Here is a 16,030-nt window from a genome sequence, read left to right on the forward strand (position 1 = left end):
TTACAGATAAACCAGATCCAGATGGTCATAATTTCATTAAATCAGATTAAACTTTCCCTGAATTACTGAAATCATTTCAATAACCAGAGCAGTGAGATACGCTGTCCATGTGAGGACAGATCTGAGTCCTTCTGCGCATCTTGCAGCAGGTCAAACCTTTATTCAACATGTGGGAACAGCCTGAGGTCAAAAGGTCACGGGGTCAAAGGGTCAAGCCACTCCATTCAGTAACTCTAGAAAATGATGTAAATAAGGCTTTAAAAGCTCCAGTTGCTGTAGAATTATTTATAAACTCTTTAATTACCTGGAGGTCAAAGGTCACCCTGACATGATCCCAACAGTTAACATCAACACCCCTTAGAATCACACGAATGAACTACGCCAACAGAGTTGGGATTCAGGTTTTAACTAGGACATGTGGATTCTGTAACCATCGGTTTAGTCCAATCAGCTCAGAGGACAGAATGACGTCAGAAACTAAAACCTTGTTTCTGCATCTAAACATCTAATTTAAAGGACATATGAAGGATCATTTCTTTCATTATTCAAGTATTTAACAAATATAAATGATTTTAATAATCCTAATTTATCCAAAACAGGAAAAGTTTCATTTGATTTAATGTCTTTTCTCTGGTTTTAACTTTATATCTGGCCTAATATGCTGCCAGCAAATTTAAAGACTATTAAAGAAATTAAAGAACAAATAACATACTAATACAAAATAAAACATATAAACCATCAGCTGTGGTACATAAATATGAAATATTATTCATGTTTTAGAAATCAGTTTTCAGATCACATCCAGTCCGACCATAAAAATTAATGTTTTTACACTAAAAAATATTGATTATTTTTTTATTGGCTCTAATGGCCTTTATTTGATAGAGAATTGACAGGAAAGAGGGTAATGAGAGAAGAGAAGACATGCGGTAAAAGTCACCATGCCGGGAATCGAACCTGCGACAGCTGCGTCAAGGACTGAAGCCTCTTTATGTGGGCAGTGTTTAACCCCTGCACCACCACAACACTCCCATATGGATGAATCCATCCATCCATTTTCTATTCACCCTTCTCCATAATGGGGTCGGGAGGGTTGCTGGTTCCTATCTAGCTACGTTCCGGGCGAGAGGCGGGGTCACCTGGACAGGTCGCCAGTCTGTCACAGGGCAACACAGAGACACACAACCATTCACACACACTCACACCTAGGGAGAATTTAGAGAGACCAATTAACCTGACAGTCATGTTTTTGGACTGTGGGAGGAAGCCGGAGAACCCGGAGAGAACCCACCATGCACAGGGAGAACATGCAAACTCCATGCAGAAAGACCCAAGGAATCGAACCCAGGACCTTCTTGCTGCAAAAAAACAGTGCTACCAACTGCGCCACTGTGCAGCCCCCTCCCATATTTCACAAATCTAAATTGATTTCTGATGTCAGAAAAACAAACAAACAAACAAAAAAAGTTTAACATGTTGCTGAGGGTTTATGACCTGCTGTTCGTCCTCTGGCTCTAGTCCAGTAAATGTTGCTCCTCCTGAAAAATATAAAATCACATCATTTAGAAGAAACTTCACAGAAACCGGTAAACAAAACAGATGCTGAGTTTGTTCCTGATGTCAGTGAAAAATAAATAGATGATAAATGATATTATTCTGGTTCTCAGCTGTTTCTGTTGACCTTAAATCAGGAACATTAATCTCTTTATTAATCCAGAAGTTTCCATAACTCTTAACTTTACATCTAGAGTTACTGTGAGGAGCCTTGGTCTGGTCTTTGACTAGGACATGCCCTCTAAATCCCACTGTTAGGATGGCCCTTAGCGGCTGGTTTACAGAGGAGTCTTGAGGCAGAGAAATAGTGCAGACCAACCAGGTGTTTATTTTCCAACATTTACCATAGAGACAATCCTGCTTACAATGGCCTTGGATCTCAGCAGCAGCCACACCTACTAACCTGCAATGTGGCCAACATACAGGTTTTTATAGTCCCTGGCTGCTCCCATTAACAACCCCACCAAGAAACAGGGTAGGACAAAATACCTATATACAGACAACCTTAACAAAACAACTAAATCTTCAACATAATCATAACAACACTCTTCATTTTTAAGCTGCCATTTCATTTCTAAAATACCTTTCTATAAATATAAATCCAATCATTACACTTCTAAAATACATAGTTTCATCGCTCCCCCTCTTCCATCTGCATTTGGTCTCTTCCGGAACCTTTATAAGGTGTTCAGGCCCCCGGGGAATCTTTTAGCCTGAACACCCTGCAGAGGAAGAGACAGAGGTAAGCCATTTCCACAAACATTTCAGTGTATTTCAGACAGTTACAAAACCCATCCATTTGTTTGTTTTATTTTAACAGGACACCATCAGTTCCAGCTGAGGTGCCACTGGACAAAACACAATAAAATACTTCAATTTGTATTTGTCTCATCATTCAACCCCTTTTAAGTGTTTTTATACAAGTAATGAAAACCTTCATTACACCCACATTAACAGATTTTCAGGACTTCATTCTTTTACTTTCACAATATTGCAAAATCACATCTAGAAGAAAAAAAAGCTGGTTTTGGATCTATGCTGCTTTGTAGGAATCAATCTAGATCTATATTTCTAGAGTTTTAATTCAACATCACATTTACAAATTTAAGAAAAAGATCCACATTTAGTAGTTCAGATAATAACCTTTAAGGACAGACAGATTAATTGACGTCTCCTGATTAACTGGACTGGTTGATGGGCTTCTTGTTACAACTGTTGCTATGGCAACAAGGTTGATGGTTCAAATCCCAGAGCTCTGCTCATGTGGGGTTTTTCTGGGTCCTCCAGTTTCTGCCTCCACATCAGGAAACCTGCTGGTGTCTAGTTCAAGTAAACAGGGACTTCATGCATGGATGTGTCTGTGTGTTAGTTTACCTGGTCGGCTGGTGAAGTTCTGCTCTGGTCTCCACTTGTACTAGAACCCTAAACAAAACAGAGAAAGTCCAACTATTGAGTTTGTTGCTGAAAGTTAGAAGAACAGAGTTTAAATCATGGATTGTTTTAGTTTCTGGTTTGAATGTCAGCAGGTTAATTAAATCCTCAGTTTCTTTAGTTTCTTTAGTTGTGAATCTGATTATTCAGACATTGATCTCTATATTTACATATTAACATGGTTGATGTCTGGGTCCCTGCTCTCTCTCGCCCACGGTGCCATTCTCTCTCCTGCAGTCTGTCAGCCAATCAGATTAAATCCCACTATGTAATCTCGTCTCTCGTTCCTCCTTTTAAAACCGTTTTATCCCTGTTACCTGATGACATGCTGCCCGTTTTTCTGGCTACATAGAAATTTTTGTTCTAGATCATTTTCTACTAAATACTTCAGCATCAAGTTTGCGTCTCAGACTTTCTGCATGTGGTTCACTAAAAACAACATGACACCTTCACTCACCTTCATCATGTTGGATGGATGATGTGCTCATAAGGGGCATCTCTTCTTCCCCATCTCCAGACGTTCCTTCTATGTTCTCCTAACAAAACAAAAATAAAGCAGAAATGTTTCTCCAGAGTTGAATTTCATAAATGAGAAATGTATCAGATTATTATGACTTGTCATTGAATCACTGCAGCTAATCCAAGTTCTCTAAATAAGAATATGATAAATTATTGTTTGATCATTCAATGGCTGTGTGTCTTCTCACAGCTACAGCAGCCTGAATGGAGCCAGGCTCTCTGGTTATGAGATCCTTCACTGCTGGAATACTTTGTCTTGGTTCTGGTCCAGTTAAACTCAGAGGTAGGTAGCGGTGCTGAGGATGGTCCTGAGCTCATTCATCTCAGGGGGCGGAGTGTCATTTATGGCCTGGATTATTCCTGTATTTACATGTACAGGACGTAACTCTTACAACTTCATGCATGGAGGTGTCTGTGTGTTAGTTTACCGGGTTGATTAGTGGAGCATTGCTCTGGTCTCTACTTGTACTAGAACGCTAAACAGAACAGAGAAAGTCCAATTATTGAGTTTGTTGCTGAAAGTTAGAAGAACAGAGTTTAAATCATGGATTGTTTTAGTTTCTGGTTTGAATGTCAGCAGGTTTATTAAATCCTCAGTTTCTTTAGTTTCTTTAATTGTAACTCTGGTTATTCAGACTTTGATCTCTATATTTATATATTAACATGGTGGATGTCCTGTACTTTAGTGTTTATCAAGTCCAGAGGACTCCAAAGTTCTCCTCCCTCCAGTCATCCATTCAGAAGATACTAATAGTGACCTCGGCTGTCTGACAGAGACAGGATATGGAAACAGGTTTCCTCCTGGTTTCCTGCCGCCGTCGACAGACAGGAAATGAGAACATCAGGGTGTGTATTCTCAGAGTCTGTCATAGATCTGTGATTCTAGATTCAGAGGGATTCATTCAGCTGCTGAGCGATTCAGAGACCATGGAGTCTGACCGGATTAAGAAAAGAGATTCATAATAAAGAAACTATTAGATCAGATCAACGTGTTTACAGTAGAAACCGGATGTTTACATAAACTGAATATAATCAACATTTTTCTGCCTGTTAATTCAAACCAAACGGGTTTTTGTTTTGGTTTGAATTTTGTTTGATAGAATTACCAAAATTATTTTTATTTGTTAAATGCCAGAATGTTTGAGAAACTTTTCCTCATATTCATAAGTTCACAAACATTTGGTCAGAATCAAAGATAACTGACTTTTAAAATTTATGACTTTGGTTAGATCTTGAAAAAAAAAAACTTTTGTGTTTTTTTTACTCATTGTGTGTAAATGTCTGGTTTCACTGAATAAGAGGAAGTGAAGCTGCTTCCTGCAGAAGATGAGAATCTGGATCCATCTGACAAAGATATCAGTGACTCTTCAAGTTCCTCATCAGATTTCCTCCATCACTGCTGAAACCCAGAGATCCAACATCTCCAGAGCGGTTCTTCTAGCAGAACCGACCTCTGAGCCAGAGCAGAGCTAGAACAGGAACCAGTGGTACTGACCCGCTCTGCTGTTGGGAACTAACCAATCAGCAGCTTACAAAGCCATGACATCTTCATCTGGGTTTTGCCAGGTTCTTTAAAGAATCAGAGATCTCAGTGAATTTAAATGTCTGATATTCAGATGATAAAAAAATCTCTATTCTAAATCATTTTGTTGAACTGAAGTTTCCTCTGATTTGAAGTCATTAAAAGCTCATCTAGGGAAAAGGGCTGTGAATTAGCTGTTGCTATTGCACTATGACGTAAACAAGGGACTGCTGTTCAGTTTGTCAATGTGTCTGTCCCTACCAAGTAATCTTAAATAAATAAAATTTATTCTCTTTAAAAGAGAATTAAAAAGGGATGTGCTGTGGTGGCGCAGGGATTAAGCACAACCCACATAAGGAGGCCTTGGTCCTCGACGCGGCCGTCGCAGGTTCGATTCCCAGCCTGGCGACCTTTGCCGCATGTCCTCCCCCTTCTCTCATTACCCACTTTCCTGTCAATTAACTATCAAATAAAGGCCACTAGAGCCAAAAAAATCTTTTAAAAAAAAGAGAGAATAAAAACATTTTGTAATATTTGCTTCCAGATAAGAAGTTTTTGTTCTCAGATTAGTTAAAATAAAAAACTACAGATGTTTAATGGTTACCTGATTTCCTTCTGGCCGCAGTTGATTGATCACTTTTTGATGAAGTTCATAGTCGTCCATATATTCCTTCGTCTTGTTCTCAACCAGTATTTCATTAACCTTTTTCTTCAGAGTTTCTTTGGCTCTTTCTTTCAAAATGTCATTCACAATATTTTCTTCTTCTTTTATTGCAATCAGCTCATAGAGTCCATCTCCATCAATGTAACCTGACCATTTCCTGCAGCAGTCACAGCACTTTTTCATGCAGCAGTCACAGCACTTTTGTAAAGAATAGCAGTAGTCCCACCACTTTAGTAAAGAGTAGCAGACAACCAGAAAAAGGAGGACCAGCAGTACATACAGGCCAATAATCTGAAGCGAAGAGCAGAGCATGTTTATTTTGGTTCATCTAACCAAAATGAATATTTTACAATCCTGTACATAAACATTTATCTTAAAACCCACCTTTGACTCATTTTTCAGATTATCAATGGTGGCTTGTTCCTCAGGGGTTCTGTTTGTCTTACAAGGAATCTGAGCTTCTTCTTTAGACAGTCCGTTCCTACAGCAAGCGTACCAATCTCCATCAAATAAAACAGAGATGACCCACAGCAGACCGATCACTAAAGCCTTTACTATCTGAAGAAAAATAATATGGCAACATTTTGTTCCACTGATCCTCCTTGTCCTCATACAGCAGTACGCCCTGCAGGTACCATTGAAGCTCTTGTCATTCCAAAGTAACAAAAGGAATATTATAAAAATCGGCACACTGATGTATATATCGCAGTGAACTTTCTGATCCTTGCAGGTGCAGGCCTCTTCTCTATCAAACAAAACATTGTACGTGAAAAACACAATGATCGTAGCGTAGGTGGCAAACTCAGGAAGGGAAGAAACCAGGAAGTTTTTCATCTTGATCAGTCAAAGTCTTTAGATTCTGACTCTGTGATCAGATTATTAAAGTCTGCAGTTTATGAATCTAAACATCTTCAGAACAAGAACCTCCCTCTGACTCACTGCAACCATAAAAGGAGCAACCTGCTGTGATTGGTCAACTTCATTTCATTTTCATTTTCATTATTTACAGTGAAGTTTGACAGTAAAAACAGCAAAGATCAATAATGATAATAATTAGTATGTTAAATAACTTGATACTGAGTTTATGCTGTAATAATGGGAAGTTTGACTGTAAGTCTAATAGAGATTGAAACCAAGTGAATGTCTGAAGTTTATTTTAGTTCTAACTGGTGAAAATTTTTTAACATGAAAGAAACATAAATAAAGAAACAATAATTTAACAGACGACGTCCTGCTCTCATGTAACCTTCTGATTCTTGGAAACATTCCTGGAATTTCTTCATTCAGTCTCCTGCTTGTAGAGATGAGATGAAATGTCTTTTAGTTCACCTGAAGCATAAAGTAACATGAATGAAAAACCAACAGAAACTCATAAAGCTGGTTTGAGCTCTCTGCCCCAACATGCCCCTCTGGTGAGGCAGCCAAATGTTTAAAAATTGTTTCAATATAAAGAAACAAAAAGTACATAGATGTTAACCACAGATTTGATTGATTTCTGTTTTTCTGAGGGAGAGAAAATCAATAATCTGCTGTTCTGGGTTTCTGATCTGATTAAATATAAATAATACCAAATAAATATCAGATCCTAATTCTCTGTCAGATATTAAACTACTGTGTTTTAAACGTTAAGTTTTCTTATTTATATCTGGTCTTTTGTTAGCAGATTGTTTTTTGTGTGACCTTCTCATTTCTCACCTTCATGGTTTCATGCTGGCTGTGGTTCGGATCACATCGCCTCCTGAATTACAGCACCAACACTCCACTGGTGAAAATGAACCTCTTGGGTTTCTGCTTGACAACAAGACATCAGTAATGAGAGCCAGACAGACACTGACATGGTGGGGTTGATGATTAAAATGCTGCAGGAAAAAAAGGTGTTGGGTTGATTTTCATGTTTCAAAAAAAAGCTTCAGAGCAAAAACAGAAAAGTAACAGAGAACACAGAAACAAAAACCAGAAGAACCGAGAACAGAAAGAGCAGAATGAAACAAGATTTAACAGGAGGAACTGAGAAAAGGTTTTATGGTGAGTTTGGTTAGAGAAGAAGGAACAAATAGATAGAAACAAGTTTCAGGTAGAGGAGAGAGAGGGAAATGGCACATGGGCAAGCGAGGGTAACACTGTGAGTAACGAGGAAAATATAATCTATAATAACTAAACATAAGATTAAAAAACTGAATAAACTAAGAAAGGACTAAAACACATGAACAGAAACATGACTGATCTAATCAAAGAATAGAAACTAAGAAACAGATAATAAACTCAACCAACCCAACCGATTTAAATATGGCAGACAATATTTAAATACTTAATTTTTAATTAAACTACTAAATGAATTAAACTACAACATCTCAGCAGTAAAGCATTAAACGATTTATATTCGGTTTAAATTCTTATTGAACGCCAACCGGACCGGAGGCCACTCTAAAAGCAGGAAGTGGACCACAACACAAGGCATTCTGGGTAAATACAACCAAAGCTAACAAGCTAGCCGAGCGCTTGCGGGAGAAATGACTCCTGATCTTTAGACAAAGACTAAAGAAAAATCCTCCATCAGTCAAAATCTGACGCCTCCATCTTGTTTCCATTTTATGAAGAAGGAAGTTGCTCTCAGTGTCTTCAGAAGTTTTTGTCTTTTCCTTCAGTGGTTCTTGGTGCAGCGCCCCCACAGGCCAGGATGGGAACAGGTTGGTTTGACTCAGAGCCACAGCAGCTGAAGGTGGAGCAGATGCTGTGATTTTGGTTCCGAATCAAATCTACCAAACAGTGCAGTGTGAAAACATCCTTAGATTTTAATCTGGTTCCTCCTGGATGAGTTGTGGTTGATCTCTTGTGGTTCTGCAGCAGCAGAACCTTTGAACAACTTTGTGTCTTTTTCTTTTCTATCTTTAGATAAATCCATACGTTGTGGTTTGGTAATATTTTTGCCTCCTGCATTTTAGCAGATCATTTTTAATAGATTCCTTGCTTTATTAGTCACAGCAGTGATGGATGGTAGTTTTCAGTTGATCTGAATCATTTCTGGGACAAGAAAGAAGTAAATAACTTTTTCACAGCGTTGCATTTATTCCTGCTGGCCTCTTCAGCATCGCCTCCAAATCTATAACCACGTTGACACACTTCCAGCTTTAAATCCCTAAACAAACTAGATTTCTAAAGAAAATTGATCTTGTTTTTCCCGTTACCCTAACATGGATCCAGTCGGGACTGACGACTCTGAGACTCGATGGCTCCACAGATGTGTGGAAATAAACAGTTTTGGAGCCAAACGACATTCAGGACTCGTCTGGCTGAGACGACGCTGCGACGATCTGAACCCAAACAGAGAGAGAATCAGACCCAGTCCCTCCGCTGGATGAATATTTATGAGCCAGAAGAGGGGAAGGAGATGATGATCAAAGGCACAGATCCGCTTTGTTCCAGAAGAGAGTAAAACAAAAACGATGACGAAGATGAAGAGGGAGAAGAACGAAGGTAGAGACGTTGAAACAAATGAATCTTTTTTATCTCTAGTTTGAATTATTTACCAGGTTTCTGCAAGGTCTTACATTTAATTATCCTAATTTCAGGCCTTTAATAGTTAAGATTTTACATAATGAGTCTTAAAATAAATGCAGTTCTTTTTTTTTTCTTGTCAAATGAAAAGGCAGCTTTTGTTTATTCATCGTCAAAATGAGCAGAGCAGCAAGTCAGAGTCCAGTAGTGAGAATTCCCACTGTGTTTGGTCTTTAAATGCATCATGTACTTTTCCCTCTCTGGGAACCTGCAGCTCATTTTCACAGTCCCTGTAAATCTGAATTATTAAAAAAACTGATTGGTGCGTCCTGAACCACGCCGTCAAAGAAAATCTCCTTAATATTCAGGCTGATTTGCTGCTTAAAGACTTTATGTTGTTTTTATTTAACCACGTCCAGCTCCTCCAGTGAATTTAAGACGATTTGGCTTGAAAACAGATTAGGACTAAAAGCTTTTGTCAATAATTAGAATGAAGCTGCAGGACGACGCCGAGGTTTGCTGCAAAAGCATCAGAAACAAATATAATTTAAGTTAATCATGTTCAATGAAACTCTGTGAAGCTATTGAGTAAAGTGTGTGTGTCAAACACGAGGCCCGGGGGCCAAATCCGGCCCACCACAGATTTTTATGTGGCCCCTAGACTCCAGAGGTATGCATAAAAAGAACCAGTTGTGTGTTTAAATATTATTTTATTAATCAAATAAAAGTGTTTTTTATCCGTTTACATTAGCCAGATTATATCAGTCAGTTCTTCTGGTTTTACTATGATTGTGGAAATTCACAAACTGAAAGTTTTTCAGAAAAATGATCAAAACGTTGGTTTTACATGATACCGACTCCCGCCTGTAGGTGGCAGTATGTTTTACTGCTACACTTAATGTTAAGTTTGAGTCTGTCATATACATATATATATATATATATATATATATAAATGTATATATATATATATATATATATATATATGTATATATATATATATATATATATATATATATATATACATATATATGCATATATATACATATATATATATATATATATATATATATATATATATATATATATATATATATATATATATGTAAAGGGCGCTATCCTGTCTGGGTCCTTAGGCAAGATCCTTCAAGCTACAGCCTACCTCATAACATGAGAGACACAGAGAAGCAAGGAAACATGCCGGCTCAGACGTCACCCGGCCAAACAAGGTCTGCGTCAGGTGCTGGGGAACCAGAGCACCTTGACGATAAATGGGCTACTGGAACAACGAGGCGGACAACGAAGCGGAAATGGGCAAGAGGTGAAAACTTGGATCTGTTGGAATGCTACTACTCAAGTAGCCCCGATCGGAGGGGCTATATACAAAGACTGAGGGAGGAATGGTTACTTCGACATCCCCAGTCCACACTAAGTGCTAAACAGCTAGTAGCTCAGTGTTCCAACATCCGCAAACGGCAGCTGCTATCACAGCTTGAGATTGACGAAGTACAACACAAACGCTACGGCGAAGAGGAGGAACCTGGATGTCAAAGAGGGCGGGGCTTAACTACAAGCCCCCGCCCAGAAAGGGAGTATGCAGCCACAATGATGGAAACAGAGCTGAACGAGGCTGCAACGGACCTGAGAAATAGAATCATGGCAGGAATGACAGACAGACCTCCTCGGAGCCAATTACAACGCTGAGTGAAATACCATAAGAAAGTCTCATTGAGAATGTGAATACCAATACCATAACAGAAACCAATGAGCTGATTTACAACGCAGCATCAGTGGAAAAGACGGTTAGAGAGTAAAATCAAGGCAACAAGGAGGGAAGTGAGCCAACTATCAGAGCTCCATAAGGGAACAATGAAAAGACCAATACCCAAGAAGTACAGCCAGATGCACATACCTGAAGCACTCGAAACTGCCAAACAGAGGCTCCAAGCCTTGGCCAGCCGCCTAAAGAGATACACAAGGGAGAAGGAATCCAGAAGGATTAACAGGCTCTTCTCCACCCAACCAGCTAAAGTGTACTCTCAGTGGCAGGGGAATAACAAGGCTGGAGACCCACCAAGGCTGGAGACAGAACAATACTGGAAAAGCATATGCTGGAAAAGCATATGGCAATGCAAAGTGGCTGATCTCTCTACGAGATGACCACAGCAAACTCCCTGAGCAAAATCCGGTAACCATCACTGTGGCAGATGTCCAAGAAAGAGTCTCAGGTATGAAAAACTGGACAGCACCAGGGCCACTACTGGCTAAAGAAACTGACTGCCCTACATGAGCGACTGGCAGACCAAATGAACCAGCTGCTACAGAACGGGAACCACCCTGAATGGTTAACTGAAGGGCGCACAATCCTGATCCAGAAGGATCCAACAAAGGGCCAATAACCTGTCTCTCCACAACCTGGAAGCTCATGTCAGGCATCATAGCGGCTAAGATAAGCAAACACATGGATCAATACATGAGCACGACACAGAAGGGCATCGGGGTAAATAGCAGAGGAGCCAAACACCAACTCCTCAATGCCACACACTTGGATCATCGAATGCTTAGAGATGTACAACATCAACAGGACCTTGAGAGCCTTCATTGCAAACTCAATGGGGCTGTGGAAGACCACCCTTGAAGCCAACTGCAAGCCACTTGCACAAGTATCCATCAAATGTGGCATATACCAAGGAGATGCGCTGTCCCCGCTACTGTTCTGCATAGGCCTGAACCCCCTCAGCCAAATCATCAACAAGACTGGCTACGGATACCGACTCAAGAATGGAGCCAACATCAGCCACCTCCTCTACATGGATGACATCAAGCTGTATGCCAAGAGCGAGCGAGACATAGACTCACTGATCCACACCACCAGGATATACAGCACGGACATTGGGATGTCATTCGGACTAGAGAAGTGTGGTCGGATGGTTACAAAGAGAGGGAAGGTCATCCGCACAGAAGGGATCTCACTCCCAGAAGGAACAATAGCAGACATAGAGGAAGGTTACAAATACCTGGGAATATCACAAGCAAATGGCAACCTTGATGAGATCACAAGAAAAAGAGCCACAACCAAATACCTCCAACGAATAAGACAAGTCCTGAGAAGCCAGCTCAATGGCAAGAACAAGATCCGTGCAATAAACAGCTATGCCCTACCAGTAATCAGATACCCTGCAGGAATAATTAGCTGGCCAAAGGAGGAGATACAGGCCACAGATGTTAAGACCCGGAAACTACTAACAATGCATGGAGGGTTCCACCCCAAATCCAGCACCCTGAGACTCTACACGAACCGCAAAGAAGGAAGCAGAGGACTAGTGAGTGTGAGAACCACTATCCAAGACGAGACATCCAAGATCCATAGATACATCAGGGACAAAGCCTCAACAGACAATGTGCTCAGTGAATGTCTCAAACAATGGGGAACAGAAGCTGAGGTGCCGGAGGAACCATCATGGGAGGACAAGCCCCTGCATGGGATGTACCACCGCAACAATCAAGTGGCTGACATCAGAAAGTCCTACCAATGGCTGGAAAAAGCTGGACTGAAGGACAGCACAGAGGCCCTCATCATGGCCGCCCAGGAACAGGCCCTAAACACCAGAGCAATTGAGGCCCAGATCTACCACACCAGACAAGACCCAAGGTGTAGGTTGTGCAAGGAGGCCCCTGAGACAGTCCAACACATAACAGCAGGGTGCAAGGTACTGGCAGGGAAAGAGTACATGGAACGACACAACCAAGTGGCAGGCATAGTGTACAGAAACATCTGTGCAGAATATGGACTGGAACCCCCAAGATCAAAGTGGGAAACACCCCCGAAGGTAGTGGAGAATGACCGAGCTAAGATCCTGTGGGACTTCCAGATCCAGACAGACAAAATGGTGAGGGCGAACCAACCAGACATAGTCGTGGTGGATAAACAACAGAGGAAAGCCGTTGTGGTGGATGTGGCAATACCAAGTGACTGCAACATCAGGAAAAAGGAGCATGAAAAACTAGAGAAATACCAGGGCCTAAGGGAGGAACTGGAGAGGGCCTGGAAGGTGAAGACCACAGTGGTGCCTGTGGTCATCGGGACCCTCGGGGCAGTCACCCCCAAACTGGAACAGTGGCTACAACAGATCCCAGGAACAACATCAGACATCTCAGTCCAGAAATGTGCAGTCCTAGGCACAGCCAAGATACTGCGCAGAACCCTCAAGCTCCCAGGCCTCTGGTAGAGGACCCGAGCTAAGAGGAAGAAGAATCACCACCCGCGGTGGGTGAGAAGGGAATTTTTTATTTTTATGTATATATATATATGTATATATATATGTATATACATATATATATATATATGTATATATGTACATATATATATGTATATATATATACACATATATACATATATATATATATGTATATATATATATATATATATATATATATGTATATATGTATATGTTTGAGTGTAAATGCAGTTTTCAGACAATTCCCTGCTCAAATGTTCTTGTCTCTTGCACTGATTTGTCCTTTTAACATTGTGAAGCTCTACTTAGAACCTTCTTAAGATTCAATGTTGCAAAATGCAAATTCTTGCAATTTTTTGGCTGGTCTTAAGATTTTGATCAGGAGTGTATATATATTTATGTTTTAAGGCAGCAACCAAAAACATTTTATATTTGGAGTTATTTACAGATTCTCTAATCTTTCTAATGACGTCAAAGTGAAGGAAATGTGGTAATAATTACTTTTTCTTTGCTCTTATGTGATGTTGTAGTTTCCTGAGGTTCTAATTTTGGGTTTTTATTATCTATAATCTCTAATAATCAGGTTGAACAGAAGAAAACAGCTGAATATTGAACAGAGTTGTCGAGTTGTTTGCTGGAAACATTTTTCTTTGCCTTTTTCCACCAACTCATCATGTTTCTGCGGCTCGTGAACCCCCACCCACAATGCACCACTGCATCCATGACAACACGCTCCCCGCGGCAGCAGCCTCCGTCAACCTGCTCAGCAGAACCGTCCGACCCGCTGGAGGCGTTTTCATGTTTTAATGAGGCTCAGCCTGGGAGAGCGAAACCCAGCAGCCAATCAAGACGGCCGAGTCGTTTGTCATTTTTAATTACCAGAAAGAAGCAACAGCAGATTTTATTTCTGTCACCGCGAAGCTAAAAACCTCCCCAGAGTAAAATTAATTGTGTTCTCTGTTTGTCTGGAAGCTCGAGCAAACCGAAAACTTACTGACCCACTTGGAGCGTCGGCGACCAGTTGATGAAAAGTGAAACGAAACTCAAACATTCAGCAGATCAGCGCCGCCGCCGCGGCCGCGGTTTGTTCAGCACCAACAGGAAGTAAAACTTCCTGAATGACTCCGGTTCTGGTGGAACGTTTTAATCCTGAACATTTCAGATTCTGTGGGTTCTGACTCAGCAGAACACCGGACTGGTTTCAGTCAAAGAACATTTTTATATAGTTATGATTTCACCCAAAAATGGTCAAATAATTAGTTTTCTAATCATTTTAATAAAAAATAGAAAATGTTTCAAGTCCAGATCAATATTATTATTAATAATCCACAGGTTACAGGAATATAATCCCACTTTTCTTGTGCTGCTGATTGTTTTAAAATGAGACGTTTACAGGATGTTGAGATTTCTAACAAAAACAACGTCTGATATTTATTAATTTAATAAGTTATTGAAGGACATTTAATTAACGAAGCTATAAATACTTAGAATGACGAGAGTCTCTTTATTCAGATTTTTACATGAATGGAGTTCCATACATTTCCTGTTTTGTATTTGTGGGCGTTTTAATCGTTGGGGGTTTGACTCAGTTTGCCACTGAAGGAAGTTAAACTAATTTGGCCTAATTAAAGTCTTTACTCCCACAGTAACTGCAGAGACTTGGAAGCAACAAGGGAGAACGACACTTTAAATCGTTTGAATGAGGCGTTTCCACGGCAACCAAGAATAACAAACGACTAATTTGAATTATGAAGGTTTTAGTGTTTATAAAATAATTTACACTTTTATTAATCACACTTTTTACACTTAATTTTAAGATAAATAATATCTGCTATTTTTTATTTTAGATTCTTGATGGATTTATTTAAATTGGCTAAAGTTAAAGCTGCTCTTTACTGCTGAAAATAGACAAATAAAAAAATGTAAGAGGATCTTTAATAAAGTGAAGCTGCTTTTAAGTGTTGGAGCCACAACAGAAAATAAGAATATTTAAAATATTTCATGCTTGTATTTATGGAAAAGGTAAAAAATCTTTTAATATTTTAATTTTAGTTTGGTTTATTTTGTCCAATGTGCAAAACCTTTGATTCAGCCCAAAGTCATTTTTAATGCAGAACATTTTATTAAGAGCAGATAATAAAACATTAATAACCCAGTGTTGGATTTATTTTATATTTTAACTGAAGTAAAATCTGAAATCTTCTGGTTTCAGTCAAATTGGTAGAAATAAAAACATGAAGTTGAAACCAGTGCATCTCCAGGTTTTTCTGTTAACCAGTTTGATGCGTCTGTTCTGCGTATTAAAGCAGAAACTTGATCCTGTTGTGGTTTATTAACAGAAATGAGGAAAGTTTCTGACGACGTTTTGATTTGTTTCTGTTTTTGTTTTTGTTTCATTTTGAGTTTCTCTTCAGTTTAATGAATCTTGTCCTGTAACGTTTCCACCGAGCCGTTTCTGCTTTTCTTCTTCCTTATTTGTATTTTTTCTTCGTAAAACTTAAATTATATTTAGTTGCAGAGAAAAGCCTGTGCTTTCTCATGTTTTGCCGTTACCGTTTTGCATTAGTCTGACGCTCAATGCATCACTGAACTGCATGGATCATCACCTGC

At 39.6% G+C, this 16,030-nt stretch overlaps 2 protein-coding genes across 21 annotated transcripts in view; one reads left to right on the forward strand and one right to left on the reverse strand.

The window, feature by feature from the left end:
• LOC122826410 (thyrotropin-releasing hormone-degrading ectoenzyme-like) overlaps positions 1–16,030 on the forward strand; it is a 185,169-nt gene that overhangs the window by 77,870 nt on the left and 91,269 nt on the right. The gene's annotated exons all lie outside the window — the stretch shown is intronic.
• Positions 1,304–6,546, reverse strand: LOC122826413. Of its 3 annotated transcripts, none has more exons than XM_044108238.1 (5): positions 6,075–6,546; positions 5,631–5,981; positions 3,443–3,521; positions 2,929–2,976; positions 1,304–1,538 (listed from the first exon to the last, which is right to left on the reverse strand). In XM_044108238.1, exons 1-4 carry the CDS (start codon positions 6,522–6,524, stop codon positions 2,969–2,971), a joined length of 888 nt encoding a protein of 295 aa, XP_043964173.1. In that variant the 5' UTR covers positions 6,525–6,546; the 3' UTR covers positions 1,304–1,538; positions 2,929–2,968. The 3 variants fall into 3 exon arrangements, with proteins under 3 accessions (XP_043964173.1, XP_043964174.1, XP_043964172.1); XM_044108239.1 differs by having other exon boundaries at positions 1,304–2,276; XM_044108237.1 differs by having other exon boundaries at positions 1,304–2,976.

Source organism: Gambusia affinis, linkage group LG23 (assembly GCF_019740435.1).
Source record: "Gambusia affinis linkage group LG23, SWU_Gaff_1.0, whole genome shotgun sequence".
In the NCBI taxonomy this organism is placed as follows: domain Eukaryota; kingdom Metazoa; phylum Chordata; class Actinopteri; order Cyprinodontiformes; family Poeciliidae; genus Gambusia; species Gambusia affinis.